Source organism: Pleurodeles waltl, chromosome 5 (genome assembly GCF_031143425.1).
Source record: "Pleurodeles waltl isolate 20211129_DDA chromosome 5, aPleWal1.hap1.20221129, whole genome shotgun sequence".
Classification (NCBI taxonomy): domain Eukaryota; kingdom Metazoa; phylum Chordata; class Amphibia; order Caudata; family Salamandridae; genus Pleurodeles; species Pleurodeles waltl.
Window position 1 is genome coordinate 648,961,180 of NC_090444.1, and position 16,780 is coordinate 648,977,959.

The 16,780-nt window shown below is 40.2% G+C and overlaps 1 protein-coding gene across 5 annotated transcripts in view; it reads left to right on the forward strand.

Annotated features, from left to right (window-relative positions):
• The window catches only part of AK9 (adenylate kinase 9), an 824,487-nt gene that overhangs the window by 87,667 nt on the left and 720,040 nt on the right, over positions 1 to 16,780 (forward strand). For all 5 annotated transcript variants that reach the window (XM_069234515.1, XM_069234516.1, XM_069234517.1 and 2 more), the window contains exons 4-6: positions 9,203 to 9,255; positions 13,419 to 13,515; positions 14,409 to 14,521. In XM_069234515.1, the coding sequence (XP_069090616.1) occupies positions 9,203 to 9,255; positions 13,419 to 13,515; positions 14,409 to 14,521 (263 nt within the window). The remainder of the gene's footprint in view (positions 1 to 9,202; positions 9,256 to 13,418; positions 13,516 to 14,408; positions 14,522 to 16,780) is intronic.

Below are 16,780 nucleotides of genomic sequence, written 5' to 3' on the forward strand. Positions count from 1 at the left end.
GTGTCAACACTGTTGTAACAATAAGGAGGCATGCATGGCTCAGGTCCTCGAGTTTCAAACCCGAAATCCGAAATCCCGAAACAAGCGGTGTTGAATATGCCGTTCAACAAAAAACAACTTTTTGGCCCAGAAGTGGACACTGCAATTGAAAAATTGCGTAAGGATTTCAGACACCGCTAAAGCTATGGGTGCACTATACACCACACCGTACAGGGGATCTTTTCGGAAACCTCACTTTAGAGAAGGATTTAGAGCTCAAACAGCAGAGGCATCCACATCTCAGGCGAAACCTGCCTGCCAACCTTAATACCAACGAAATAGTTTTAAGGGCACATATATACAGGACAGTATCCCAAAAGTAGAGGGAAATATCAAACATCTAAACAAACCTCACAGCATATTAAACAGTGACTTGTTTCATTCCCTTCCACTCCGTACCTCTCCTGTGGGAGGAAGACTACAAAAGTTCCACACCAATTGGCAAAACATTACCACAGACAATTGGGTACTGTCAATTATCCACAATGGTTATTGCCTAGAATTGATACAAACTCTCCCAATTATTCCACCAAAACCACACAAATTAGCCACAGAACACATCAGTCTGTTACAGGAAGAAGTCAAGTCTTTATTACTCAAACAAGCAATAGAAACCGTGTCACAAAATCAAGTAGGGACGGGAGTTTACTCACTATACTTCCTGATTCCCAAAAAGGATGGCACCCTAAGACCAATATTAGATCTCAGGACCCTCAACCTTTACATCCTGTCAGAACACTTTCACATGGAAACTCTCCAGGATGTTATCCCACTACTTCAAAAACAAGAATTCATGGGAACATTAGGCCTCAAAGATGCGTAGTTCCCTATATCCATCCATCCGGCGCACAGACAATATCTCAGGTTTGTCATTCAAGGAAAGCACTATCGGTTCAAAGTGTTACCCTTTGAAATAACAACAGCTCCAAGGGTATTCAGAAAATGCCTAGCGGTAGTCGCAACCTATCTAAGAAGACAACATATACATGTCTTTCCATATCTAGACGATTGGCAAATAAAATCAAACAGTCATACTCAATGTCAAAACCATGCGCATTACGTAATACAAACCCTGCACACGCCAGGGGTTCTCAATAAATTACCAAAAGTTGCAATTACAACCTGCGCAAATACAACAGTATTTAGGTGCAATACTAAATACTCAAAATACACAAAGAATACAAGCATTCCAAAATATAATCGCACAGATACAGACAGGTCAACAGTACACTGTTGTCATGAAAATGTTTGGGATGATGGCATCATGTATTGTAATTGTTCCACACGCAAGACTAAACACGCTGCCCTTACAACAGTGGTCACAGGCACACGGTCAACTTCAAGATCTAGTGTTGATAGACCGCCAAACATACATGTCCCTTCAGTGGTGGAATTCCACAAATCTAAACAATGGCAGCCATTTCAAGACCCTGTGCCTCAGACCATAATTACAACAGATGCGTCAATGATTGGCTGCAGAGCTCACCTCAACAATCCCAACATCCAAGGACAATGGGATTCCCAACACAAACAGCTACACATAAATCACTTAGAGTTGTTAGCTGTCTTCCTAGCACTTATAGCTTTTCAGCCTCTTCTCACTCAGAAGAATGTCCTAATCAAAACAGATAACATGACCACCATGTATTACCTAAACAAGCAAGGATGGACACTTTCGTCCCAACTCTCCCTCCTAGCTCAAAATTTGGAAATGGGCAATACACAACCAAATTCACCTGGTAGCACAATACATTCCAGGGATACACAACCAACTCGCAGATGTTCTCAGCTGAAATCATCAACAAACACACGAGTGGGAGATTCACCCTCAAGTACTTCAAAAATACTTTCAACAATGGGGAACACCAAACATAGATCTTTTCGCCACAAGTGAAATCGCAAAATGCTAATTCTTTGCATCCAGACACCCACATCCCCTATCCAAGGGCAATGCTCTATGGATCAATTGGTCAGTGATATTTGCTTACGCTTTCCCCCCTCTCCCACTCATTCCATTTGTAGTCAACAAATTGCGTCAAAACACTCAGTATGATACTCATAGCACCAACGTGGGCCCGTCAACCATGGTACACAACGTTATTAGACCTATCAGTAGTACCACACTCCAAACTCCCAAACAGACCAGACCTGTTGACACAAAACAAAGGGCAGATCAGACACCCAAATCCCAACACACTCAATCTGGCGATTTGGCTCCTGAGGTCATAGAGTTTGGGTATTTACAACTACCATCAAAATGTATGGACGTGATTAAACGAGCAAGAAAACCCACTACTAGACAGTGCTATGCTAACAAATGGCAAAGATTTGTATATTACTGTCAATCTAAACAGATTGCCCCTCTTACAGCATCAATACAAGATATTGTGTGCTATTTACTCCATTTACAAAAATCACATTTAGCATTCTCTTCCATAAAAATACATCTTACTGCAATTTCAGCATATTTACAAAATATACACCACAGCTCTTTATTTAGAGTTCCTGTTATTAAAGCCTTCATGGAAGGCTTAAAACACATCATTCCATCCAGGATACCTCCAGTTCCTTCTTGGATTTCAAACATAGTGCTTATACGACTTATGGGCCCACCATTTGAACCTATTCACTCATGTCATATGCAATTCTTAACATGGAAGGTTGCCTTCCTAGTTGCAATTACATCATTGCGAAGAGTCAGTGAAATTCAAGCTTTCACTATTGAAGAACTGTTCTTACAAGTACACAAACATTAAGTTGTACTACGAACTAACCCCAAATTTATTCCAAAAGTAGTATCACCTTTTCATATCAATCAAACAGTGGAACTGCCAGTCTTCTTCCCACAGCCAGATTCTGTGACAGAAAGAGCTCTACATACATTAGACATTAAAAGAGCACTAATGTACTATTTAGATAGAACAAAACCATTCAGAAAAACTAAACAGCTGTTTGTAGCCTTTCAAAAACTTCATACTGGTAACCCCATTTCAAAACAAGGATAAGCAAGATGGATAGTAAGATGCATCCAAACATGCTACGTTAAAGCCAAAAGACAACTCTTAGTTACTCCTAAAGCACATTCCACAAGGAAAAAAGGTGCTGCAATGGCTTTTTCAGGAAACATACCAATGGCTGAAATATGTAAAGCAGTAACTTGGTCAACACCACATACATTTACTAAACACTATTGTGTAGATGTGTTAGCAACACAGCAAGCTACAGTAGGTCAAGCTGTACATTATTTCAAACAACTTCAACTCCTACAGACTAACCACCGCATTTATGGGAGGACTAACTGCTTTGTAGTCTATGCACAGCATGTGTATCTGCAGCTACACATGCCATTGAACGGAAAATGTCACTTACCCAATGTACATTTGTTTGTGGCATGTTCCGCTGCAGATTCACATGCACCCTCCCACCTCCACGGCAGCCTGTAGTCGTAGTAGTTAACATTTGTACATATGCATATATATATATATATATATATATATATATATATATATATATATATATATATAAACTTAACATTCCATTAGCATGGACATCTCTTTTCTATATACTCTATCACTCCTACCTTACCCTCTGCGGGAAAACAATCTAACATGGAGTTGATGCCCATGCGCAATGGAGCCGAAGAGGAGTCACTCGATCCTGTGACTCAAACACTTCTTCGAAGAAAAACAACTTGTAACACTCTGAGCCCAACACTAGATGGCAAAAGTATATGCACAGCATGACAGCATGTGTATCTGCAGCAGAACATGCCACGAACAGATGTACACTGGGTAAGTGACATTATTATTTTTATATATATATATATATATATATATATATATATATATATATATATATATATATATATATATATATATATAAAAACAAAGGTAACCGGGACGTTATAGTTAGGATAACATTTTAAACATATAAAACCTTAACAATTCACCATCTATAGTTAGTTATCTCAACTAATTATAACTTGTGACCTAAGGTAACTAACTTGCGCACCCCCCATGCACAGTTTTTTCATAAAATTTTTTACAGCAAATATTTCATTGGTATGATCAATGATGTTATCATAGACGTCATGAGTGCCATAATTTGTGGGTAATTAGCAGTGCCTGGCAACGGCGCGAGTTATAGTTACTTTGGGGTATGAGTTATAGTTAGTTGTGACAACTCTAACTATAACAGGTGAATTTCTATGGTTTTGTACGTTTAAAAGGTGAGCATAACTATAACTTCCTGTACCCTTTGTTATATTTTTTTAGTGAATTTCAGTTTTTTGTAAAAAAAATTTTAACAGATAGTAATTTTCATTTCTGTACGTTAAACAAGCACCCAGCCTTATTCCATGCACAGCCTTTATCCATGTGCACCAGAGGTTGCCCGCAAGATCTGGCCTGCAGCCAGACCCAGCGGCCAACCTCCCAACCACCAAACCCCATGCTGCACATTTCCCTTCTGCTGTGCGCAGTGGGAGTTGTCTGCGACCTCTCTGGTTGTGAGAATAGGTGTGAGAGGGTGTATCTGGGGGTTGAGTGGCTGCCGGATTGTTTGTCTGGGTGTGAGAGTGCGTACATCAATGTTTTAGTGGGTGCGTCAGTGTGTGCGCGGGTCTGTGAGTGTATGAGGATGTCAGTGGGTCTGTGTGGGTATGTGACCGCCTGAAGTGTCTGTGAGTGGGTGAGGGTCTTACTGGGACTGTGAGTGAGTGCATGAGGGTCTGAGTGCATCTTTGAGTGGGTGCGTAAGTGTCTGAGTGGGTGTGTGAGTGGGAGAAATCGAGTGAAAGCGAGAAATAGAGAGGGAAAGATCATTTGTTTAGACTTTGATGTCTGAATGAGATTTGTATACAATTTAAAATAAAAAATGTATTTAGTATTTAAAAAAATATAATATATATTTTTTTCTTTTATTAAAAAAAAAAAAAAAAAGGAAATGAGTCCAGCTCGACTCGAACCCCCAATGCTCAGTGTGATGGTCCTTGACCTTCACACTGAGCTGTTCTCTCTTTTTTTTTTCATTTTTTTTTCAGCCCTTTATGGGCTATGTTGGACTGCAAGGGAGCCCTCAAGGGCTCCCCTGCGGTCCCTACTGAATATTTATTTATTTTGTAAAATATTTTTTTTTTTATTCTATTTTTATTTATTTATTTATTTTTATTAAAAAACACTTTACGGGCTATCTGGCACCACGGGGGAAGCCTTAAGGCTTTCCTTGCAGTGCCATAGCAGGGAGCTGCATTGGCAGCAGCGCCGTGCTTGCGGAAGCACTTAATCTGTTCCCTACATGCATGCAGGGGACAGAGATGAAAGCTCCACTGTTTGACAGCGGTGCCTGCTTTACAGGACCTGCTGTCAAACAGTGGGGTGTTTGCTCTGGCTTGGATGCAGCTGTAGCCAAGCCACAGCAAACAGCTATGTCATGGGGTTGGGCACCCTGAGATATAGCAGGAGTCGACCCTGGGGGGTGGCAGTTCCCAGGGCTATCTGTGGCTCCAAGAGGGGGGCCGCGTGCCCCCCTCTTTAATGAGGACATTGCCCAGGGGCTTGAGGGTCTTAAAGGGACTCCCTTTTTTTTTTTTTTTTTTTAAATTTTCCTCAGGAGTGGTGGTCTCAGGGCACCGGGGGGACCGTGCCATACCGCCCGCTCATAAATCTGTGTAGCCAAGGGGAGGCGGTGGTCACCAGGGCTGTGGTGGAGGCCATAGGGCCTCACCCACCTTAAAAGTCATTTTGCCCCAGGGGTGGTGGTCCCCGGGGCGCCGGGAAGGTGCGGACCCTCGCACACATTAGATCAATCGCCCAATGAGGTGGTGGTCCCTGGGGCTTATGAAGCCCAAGGAGGGGGGCCCATGCGCTCCCTCCTATGTTAACCCCAAATTCCCCTTGGACCTTGCCCACTCAGGACAAATTTAAAAAAAAAAAAAAAAGCAAGGAAACCTGTTTTTTTTTGTTTTTATTTATTTATTTTTTTAATTTATTTTTATTCAGATCAATCTGCGGATTATTATTATTATTATTTTTTTTTTTAATTAATTTATTTATTATTATTAATATTATTTTTTTCAATGCATTTTACCCCTGGCGAGGTCCCTCAGACACCAGCACCAGGGCTGAGGGGTTAGGGTGATTCTACCCTGCCCCCCCCCCCCCCCTTTTTTTTGTCTTGTTTTTTGCTGGGATTCGGCTGAATCCAAGTCCCAAGATGCCTGACAACACTTCCTTGTTGAAGTGTTGGCAGGCAATCAGATATCAGCACGGGGACAGTTGGATCCACGGAAGATGTGCGTCTCTACATATCTATATTTTTTGTCCTTAAATTACTCAAACTACAGAACGGATTTTCACCAAACCATAAAAAGCGTAGTTTGGGGAACAGAATCTAGCTTTGTACCAGATTTGGTGTAATTTGGTGGTTCGGGCTGTAGGTGTGTCTAAATGTCCTGTGGGAAAATGAATTGGGAAAACACGTTTTGGGACCCCTCCCTTTTTCTCTTCCCCCACTTGACAAATCACCCCAAAGCATTCAAGACTGAAGCTGAACTAAGCAAAGTATAAGTTTAGAAAATTTTGTGAAGATTCGTCAAGGGGTGCTGAAGTTATAGGCAAAACAAAAAACGCTCTTCCTATGGAAACTAGGTCCTAGTTGCCACCACCACTAGTTCATATATATTTCTACAATCCCTGTAAACACCTGTGTGGGAAAACTGGGCTGATTGCAGAAGCCTCCTCACTTTTTGCCCCTATTTTTTACTCATACTTGTGTTTTTCACACTCTGATGGTGCCGTGGGCACTGCTAAACAGTCCCAGGGCCTGCGCTCTGATTAAAATGGTATATGCAAATTAGGCTAATTATAAATGGCTGTACCAACCTACCTATAAGTCCCTAGTGTTTGGTAGGGCATGTAGGTTTAGAAACCCCTGCATAGATAGTACACCCATAGGTGTACTGCTCTGGTGCCCAGTGTCATTTTAAAAGCAGGCCTGCCTTGTGGGCAGCTTTTAAGATAACCTTAACCTCAAATTCAACTCTGGAGTTAAAAGTACTTTCAAAGTCCTAAGCTACCTTATTTTTACACATATGTCACCCCTAAGGTATTGCCTAAGTGTCCCCCCTCAGGGCTGGGTTAAGTGTAACTATAAGCAGGGTCTTTATAAATGATGTTGTATAAGCTCTGGTTAGTGAAAAATAGCCAAATTAGTTTTCCCCATTGTAGTGAATGGGCTCTATAGGCTAACATAGAGAGACTTTATTTTAAAATAATAGACTTATTTTCCACTTTTCCATAGGAAGGAGCTAAATATAGCAAGTTTAGTAGCAAATTAAAAGTTGTAATAAATCCACAACTTGCTACTGTTAAATGTAATATATCTTGAACAGGGAAATCGTTTTAGAACTCTTGCTAAAAGTTACCAACGTCAGCCCTGTAGTGCCCTTCAGTGATTGGTCAGCCTCTGGCAGCCTGAGCCAGGCTGTCTTGATGAGGTGTGTAGTGGCCTGGACTGAAACAAATGAAGCATCTGTTGGCTGGAGATCTGCCTCAGCAGATGGTAGAACAGGATGGGGGGAGAGCCGCCAAACTGGACTTCAAAGGGGGGGTAAGTAATTTGGAACAGCAACCGGACCTCCTTCAGTTCCGGCAGCCCCAGACGACCAGATGCCCCCGATAAGATTAAGAGAGGGCTGAAAAGTGGTGTGTTAAGGGAAACCTAGCCAAATCAATGGGTGGACTGAGCCAGATCTAAACTCTAAGATTTAATTCTTGCCATCTTTGATTTTGGAGCAGTGTTGCTTCCGGGGATTGGATTTTTTTTGTTTTGTTGCCACTCTTCCCAAGAAGTGGTCACTCAAGAGGGTGGTGGTCTGCACATGATTGGACAGGAGCACCTCCTGCTTTTCACCCAAGGAGCAACGATAAATATGGCAGAGCTGCCCCAATCTTCAGATCCCTACTGGAACAAGACAAGAAGGACTGCCTTGCTGGACCTCTAGCCTTCACCTGAGCCCTACGCTCAGAAGGATTGCACCAGCCAGATGCACACTTTGGACCTCACCAAGAAAATGACTTTGCCTTACTTCTACAACCTCAAGAAAGAACTCCCCGTAAGTTACAGGTAGAAAGGAGCTGACCAGAGTCAAGAAATTCTAAAGGTAAGGAATCTACAGCTAGATAGTCTCTACCAGATAATGCGTTACCGAAGGTAAGTAACTTGTTTGTTAAACTGCAGTTGAGTGTTCCGCGACACATGCTTTGTATATGCTGTGGTTACCACCCACTATGTGTCGGAGATGTTGCAGTTGAGACACTGCGCCCACTTACCCCCTGACATGGACATTCAGGCTCAACAGATAAGTCTGCAAGGCAAGATAGAGGACCGATACGGCACTATGTACACTGCCGTGTGCTAGTAGGCATTGCAACATAGCATCCCTAGGTGGCCCCACTTGGCCCCACAGTAGGCTTCACTTGGGCCGCAGTGCTTCATGTAGCACAAAACGCCCAGGGCCGAGGTCGAATTTATCCATTAGGGTCGGATATATGTTTTCGTTTAATTGCCTTATTAAGTTTGTGGAATTAAATAGGCCTCAATTAAAAATTGCCGACTTTTTTACAGTCCCTGTGCAAGCACGTGCCTAGTGGTCACAATTACAAGTGTTAGGAATTTCACTTCACCGGGTAGACCTGAATTGTGATAAAGTTTGTACGCCAGATAAATGTTGCAGGCTAAAAATGCCAACATTTAAAAGGGGAAAAAGGCCAGGAAAATACTAGACGTGGCTATGCGAAAAATAGTAAAATCTTCATGTTATACCCCTTTATAAGGGGAAAAAATTGGAAAGGAGCAATTAATCACTTCCAACAAATCCTGACGTGGAGGTAACTGCATTTAACCAGATTCAATAATTATTGCATCTCCCTTCCTAGCTAAACTAATATAGGCCTAAGTATCATGCAAAAACATTCTTAGGCAAAAAAGAGAGCAGACTGAGTCATCTGTTGACTGGTTCACAATGTATTGCTGTATATGGTGCATTTCGAGGCAACAGATTAATATGCAGATTAAATTTTCATGTTGTAAATGTTATTGCTAACCTGTGACGCAGTATATCTGTAGTGCTCACATATGTCCTTATTTTCGTCTTCTTTTAAAGCTACTGAACTTATTGAAGAACAAATGCGCAGTGAAACCGAAATAGGACTTAAGGTAAAGATTGAACATCATTTGATAAATGTATTTCACACTATGGCAATGAGAAGAATTCACACTACAAGGACAGAAATAACTGTGAAAGTCTAATAGTAATAAATCATTGGCTGCTTATATAAGGTATTCTGAAGCATCTCTTTATAGAATAAAAGGGCGACGATTGAGAGCTACCATTAAATTCTACATGCAAACTCTGTTTAAAAAGTATCATTTTACTATGAGCACATTTAAAATATGCATGCTGCAAGCTAAGCTTGGTTCCTGCAACTGTGATGCTCTTCTTGCGCTTCTTGTTTAATTCCACACGTTTATAAAAGTAATAATGTATCTCAACTCTTAAAACAGACTCTGCAAATGCGCACAAATAGTCTGCTGAGAGACAGAGTGGGAGATTTACAAACATTTACAAAAGTGACACTAACCAGATTTTTTTTTATTTTTCTTATTTACTTCATAGTGCAAAACTTGTTTTGCACTAGAAGTACCCTAAAAGTAACGCAGATCAGTGCAAAACACTGCTTTGCGTTACTTGGCTCCAAGAGAGCGTTATATAGGTGGTACATGGGCATTCCCATGCAACCACCAATGCCTTTTGACACAAACCTTATCTACAAACAATAGTAGAGTTTAGTGCCAAAAGTGCACTGTGCAGCACACATACAATTAAGTAAAAGGTTTAAAATGTGTCTAAGAAAAGTATTTTGTACTTGAAGGGTATCCTTCCAGTACAAAACCTATGCTACACTCACGCGCACACCCTTGCACTGCGGCGCAAAGGTGTGTGTGTGGTGCATAGCAGCTAAAATCAGCGCCTGTGCTAGGGATAGGTGTGGAGAGAGCCCTATCTATATAGATATGGCACTCTCCTGCTTTCTCCCTGCCACGCAACACAGCACAGCGTTTTTCACTGCTGTACTACACTACGTGACTATTTGGTAAATATTGGGCCAGAATATTTTCAGAATTTATCAGAGGCTGAGGACTTTTCATCTCTTCAGGCAAGCATGTATGGCCAACAAGAAAGCTGAGGACCGTATTTATCATTTCACGCAACGCAGCAAGACACCTTGCTGTGCTGCGTGAAAGGGTGTGGGCAGGAATGCACCATATCTATCAAGATATAGCACATTCCTGCTCTCTGCCTGTGCTGGTGCTGAAACTGCTGCCTTGCGCCAAAGCAGACACTCTTGCACCATGGTGCAAGGATACTTGTGTTGCAACCAGGATTATGTTTGTGCGGGAAGATACACCTTCTTGCACAAAAACAATCCTCAAATGTTTTTTCCTTTTTCTATTTGTGCTGCAGAATACAGCACACATAGAAAGAGGAAAAAAGGAGGTGAAGATATTTCTCCCTATTATGCATTTCCTGCGAAGGCTTTGCATTTCGACACTTTCCCAGGTTTACCAACCTTGGCAGATCTGGGAATGTGCCAAAATCCGTGGGTGGATGCATAGCAGCACTCATGCTCCACACATTGAATGCCTCCCTCAGGCAGAATAATGCAAAGCAGCAACTTGCGTTGCTTTTCGTAACTCCAGTTTTACCAAGTCATGCAGGGCCACGCAAGGTCGCCTTTTGTGGCTTGTTAAATATAATTCTAAGTTTTGGTTTGCCCTTAAATTACCCTGCGTGGTGCAAGGGTGATGCTAAACTTTGAAAAATATGCCCCTTAGTGTTTTGGATTCCAGCACTTTTTCCGTTCAAATGCTCTGTGCAAGTGAAAGGCAGCAAACTATATTGTCATGTCTGCTGATTGAAGACAACTCTGTGACTCATGATAGCTAAGGTTTCATGTGAATCACAGGCATTGTTCTCAGTCATTGATGCAATGGTGTAACGCAAAAGGGTGCGCTGTCCCTGCATGATGTGATGAGGGGACCCTGAGTCTACCATATGTCAGATATTCGTTGACCTTGTCCTGAATGATGGTCCCTTGAAAGATTGGGGTCCTTGAAGGGATCCTCCTTCTACCACACCCTGCACAGCATGGGCTGCAGGGGCTTGTGTTATGTTCTTCCTTTGAATTTCTGTGAGACCTTTAACTACTTCCTCTTGGTCAGCTGCACCCAATAGATAGTAAAGTAAATACCTGTTCAGAGTTTTGTCACAGTGGTGGGATGTCGGTGAGGTTACAGAGTATGCAGAGTGCGCCTTAAATAGGGCTTTAATGTAGTACTTTGTGAGCTCAGAGCTGGACTTAGAACCCAAAACTGCTCTGGCAAAAATGCGCAAACCACTCTCCACCCCCTTCCTTCCGACAGTCTATTTTACAAATATGCAGAATGTATGTAATTGCTGCTTCGTTTTACAGTGCAGAACTGTGAGGTGTTTACGAAATGGCCAACATACAAAAAAATTGAAAACTGCTTACTTTAGAAGTTTACTATGCCTAGCCTATGTGCCTTCTTCGTGGCTCTGAGGTTAGAGCTAGGTGTGAACTGTCTTCAAGCCATAATCCAGTTGCACCATTTTTTATTCTAGGTTAGACTCTAAGAACCAATTTAGAAAGTCATATTTACATGTGTATACCTATTTATTTATTTACTACTACAGTAAGGTGTAACTACCCATTTTTACTATTCATCATTCCAGTTAGAGATTTATACCTAGGTGTAAACTTATGTTTCCACCTCCTCAAATTAGGGGGGCAGGGGGGAGAGACTCCCTTAAAATTATTTGAGTGTAAAGTTACCTGTCCTTGGAGATCTCAGCCACGACGTGGAGCTTTCTATGTGGGAAAGTATAAGGACAATTATACGTTGATTATTTGTAATCAAATGTTTATTTATAAATACATCAACCTAATTGTATTATTTTAGTTCCTCAATAACACTTTTTAAACAATGAAAACTAAATTGCCCATCCTCACTATTAACTTTATTTTTATTTAATATTTTGGAAATGTTGTTAGTTTTTGTTTAATTACTTCAAATATTTTTTCTGTTTAGTTAAAAGCTTAAAAGTAGATATAGTTAAGTTTATTAATACATTCTAAAATAATTAATGCATTATTATGCATAATTGTTTATCGCTAAATTTAGGGGTGGGTATTTCCACATAGAAAAGAAAGGAGTGGCAGAGATCTCTGGCCATAGGCTCATGAATTGGATTTTTTAATACTGAATAGACCAACTGTAATACTACTTTACGTGCTACAAAATGCAGGTTGTGAAACAGACCTTACGCAAGCTCTTGCCTAAAAGCCACACATGATATAATGGGCATGCAAGACAGTAAAAATTTCCAAAGGTTAACACATGTAAAGAAAGCACTAAAGTTGATTGGATGCAGCTCACTTTAGAATACCCCTAGCACAATGAATGTGCCCACAAATTCCTTCTTGATCAAAACATGCGAAAGACTATTAAAGCAAATTGCTTAGTATACCCCGACAGTACCATGCTGCCCATCTATATAGTAGAACGTCATTCCCTGATGTCAAATTATACCTTTATATAACATCACCTGGGACTCTGCACTCTAGGTACTTGAAATTCAGACTTGTGGTCCGACTGGTACGTGCAATATAGTATCTAAGTAAAAAAAACACTGATTTATGCAGCCGAAACATGGGAAGGTTACTAACAATCATTTAATGTGTTTCTACACATAAACAGCAGTACTGCCAAAGAAACATATCGACCCCCTGTTTAAGAGGCATAGGCTTCCAAGTTGCAAAGATTTGCTAGCTTTTGTGCCATCGGACAGCTATGGCATCTATTTTTCTTCTGGTGTCAGCATACATTCGGTCTGTATGGCGGGCTACAAGGCCTGTCATAAACTACTTTTAAATTATTACTAAATTTAATTAATGTTTTTAAAATGTAGTAGATCCTAACATGATTGTTTTAATCAAGTGCTGATTTTATTGTTAACCAATTAAGGGAAATCCTTCATATCGGAGTATGTCTTCATGCTTCAGTATACACGACCCTCTGCCTTCTTGTGGCTAGGTTGTCTGTGTATAAATTATACACATGAAGTTAAATAACTAAGTATTAATTAGTTGAAAGTGCTCAATTAAAGCCTATTGGAAAAAACATAATGAAGCTAAGGAATTAAACCTGTGAAATAAACTGGTTTGTGATGACAGATTATTATTATCATCATCATTATCATTATTGGCTTTTTTTTTTTAATATATATTTTTTTATAGATGCAGGAGCTTCTCTTCCAAGGGTTAAGTGTTCCTGAAGAGCTGGTCATCAAATTGATTGTGGACAAGATTAACACTGCAACAGTTGCTCACCTTGGTATGTACCTTCTAAATCACTCATATCATAGAAGCACTAGATGCAAAGTGAACTCCTATATTTGGGGTAACAGTAGAAGGTCTCCCCAGTGCATAAATGTGCCAGATGCAGCACCTAGAACCTATTGTTGGCTTTACTCTTTAATTGATAATTGAGCTGCTTTGCTGCCTTATTACACATTTTTAGAGCTGCTGTTTCCATTGCATTTGTAAGCTTGGGTGAATATTCAACTTAGTATTTCCTATGGACACCTTGCATAGTGCCAGGTGAAGGGCACAGGGGGCCTTCTTGCTTCTGAACACACATATAGTATTGCTGATTTAGGGGTCTACCTAACTGCGCCCAAAGATCAGAAGCAAACCCTTCTTCTTGACTGGAATGTTTAGCGAAACCTTCTGTTGGTATTACAAATGACTATGTATATGTGAGATTTGCAGAACTGCCCAAAACTATTGAAAGCTGAATTTGCACATCATAAATATTATGTCATCTAGCATCAGTTTCCAAAATATCTCCATCAATGTCCATGGGAGAAAAGAAAATGAAGAAGGGGAAATCTCAGATCTATGTTGTAATGGCAGCACAAGTAAAATGGAGGGTGGCATTAAAAAGTTGATACTTACAAATTGGGTTTGAGGTCCACTCCTAGGTGTGGTTGAGGTTTTTGTGATTGTATGGTGGTTTGTATGTAAGTTAAGTGTCTATTGTCACCCATTATTTTGTTAGCTTTATTTGGCTGATATAATTATAAGTTTAGTATTTTTGTGGCATTGACTGAGTCAAAAGTGAAACTTATGAAAGAGAACTTACGTTTATGTTATAAATATGGGCAATCATTTTACTACTTAGTTTTTTGTTCCCTTCACATATGTAATAGATCGTTTGTATTTCAGGATATGTTCTTTGTGGGTTTCCTTCACTCACAGAGGAGCACTTGAAGATTAATGAACAAATAGATCTAATAAAAAACCTACCATTGACACCAGATATTATCATCAACATTAAGGTAAATATATATTTTAGCTGTAAAATGTACTAGACTGGTAAATATTATTATACAAATTAATATTTTATCTTGTATCAGACTTGACTCTGTTTAATAAAAATTATAGATATTCTTTTGGATGAAGGATTAAAATACCATGTCATTCACCTTTCTAGTGGATACTATGTCCGGTGGAAATTCTGAAACTTCCCAGATGTGGACTGGAACATAGAGTTATGGAATGTGCAGATGCTCCTTGTTTTAGGGCATTTCACTGGTATCTTGCAAGGTGGTCCCCATTAAATAGGAGGTAGTTCCTCATCCTTATTCCTGCTCCCAGAAGTTGAGGAAATTGATTTTTGCCCTTTTCTTGTTTTTAGGTTGTTTACTTTCGTTTGACATCATCAGCAAATTGCCTCTAGGTTTCAAAAGGTGCTTTTGAGGCGAGAAGGTGATACCAAGGACTTTGACCGGTTTGTGGCATTTAAGTGTTCAGCATGATAGCCAGAAATAGGACACTTGGTGTGATTTCTAAGGCCTAACATTAGAGAGAAAGAAAATTGTTGACTCTGGTATTTTTGTTCTAAGGGATCCTTTAAAATGACAAATAGGCTTGTTCAAGATGGGGCTAGCAGTCTCATAAGGAAGAGGTTAAGGTTAATGTGAATTATAGTGAAAACTCTCAAATAAAGAAATATATCCCACCAACACATGTTACTACTGAAGATCCATACAAAGAAATAATGAAACTCTTCCTTAATAAGCAGTTTGTATGGAACATGGACCCCTATTTTACAAACATCATATCCTCTCCCTCTTTAGCAGGAACACCATATCACCCTGAATCCCTCTGTATTCCGCCTCCATAACTTGCAACCCAGTTTTGGAAATTATTACTAATAAATAAACGTTATATGTAGGAAGACTAAAATGTGAAAAATTATTATTGAATGAATGCCCACTTAAAGCATCTGTAAGAGATGAACAGTTCCCCAGGATCCCGGCGATCATATATTTGTGAGTTTTAGAATGCCAAAACAATTACATTTTTAAATTGGGGACAACTTTCAGTTTAACCGGAATACTTTGTCTGTAAAAGATTTTTTTTTTTTTTGTATTTATTTAAGAATCTTACAAAAGCAATAATGCAATCAAATGACATAGGGCCTGAATCAAAAAGGTAACTTTGCATGTGTAGATCTTCTCATGTGGAAAGCTGCAACTACACCTAAGTGTAAATCACCATGTTTTTGCTATTCACCATTTCCAAGGTGAGATTTATTGCTTATGACAGCCCAAAGGACCGCCACCTCCCCGGGGCAAAAGCTATCAAATAAATAATTGGGCTGGGGGGGCTGTATCTCCCAGCAGCCCCCAGGAGCACCACTTTCCTGGGGCAATGTTTTTAAAGAAATATGCGAGGGGTTTTGTGTGCCCTCCCCGGGGGCCACCACCGCTCCGGGGCAAATACTTTATCAACAATAATATGGGGGTTCTGCAGACACCCCAGGCCACAGGGACTGCCACCTATCTGGGGCTCAAATAATGTGAAGAGAAAAAGGGCACACTTATCTACCATAAACCACACATAATTGAAGGCCCTACTCCTTCCACAGGCCTCAATATTATTTAATTCACAGTCTTACAATTTCAGAATTGAAACATTTTCAATGTTAAATAATTATAACTAATCATTGTTGTTACTCATTTATCTTAAACAGTTAACAACCATTGACCAAGCCAACCGTAGTGACAGTTTTTAGGTGAATATCAGTTGTGTTATATCTCTGGATGCAATAACATCTCAGAGAGAAACCAAAATATGGGCGGAGTGGCGCACTATAGGAATCACAGAAATTTGTTTTGCGTGTTCCCTTTTTTAGAGCCCCCACTTTTTTCATCCCACTTAGACCTGTCTCCACGTATTTCTGTATGACTAATTGCAGCCAGCAGCTGTGGGTGCTTTCTGATGCCTGGTTAGAGCATTTCCTCCCAAAGTTGATGCTGCATGCAGAGCAAGACACTCTGTAAGCATACACTTTAAAGGTCCTAAAGTTGTTGCAGTGAACAATTCACACATTAAAGTTAAGGGTGAACATATTAACGACTATACATTCCCACTGTTTTATAAACCTTGCTTTCTCACTACATTTTTTTCCTCTTTAATGGACCATTAGTCAATCATTTTTATTTTTTTTCTTGGGAGGAAGACCTACCCCGGACCCTACGTTTGTCAACTGAGCTTGCTCGCTTCACTCGCTAGATAAGTCATACCCAGAG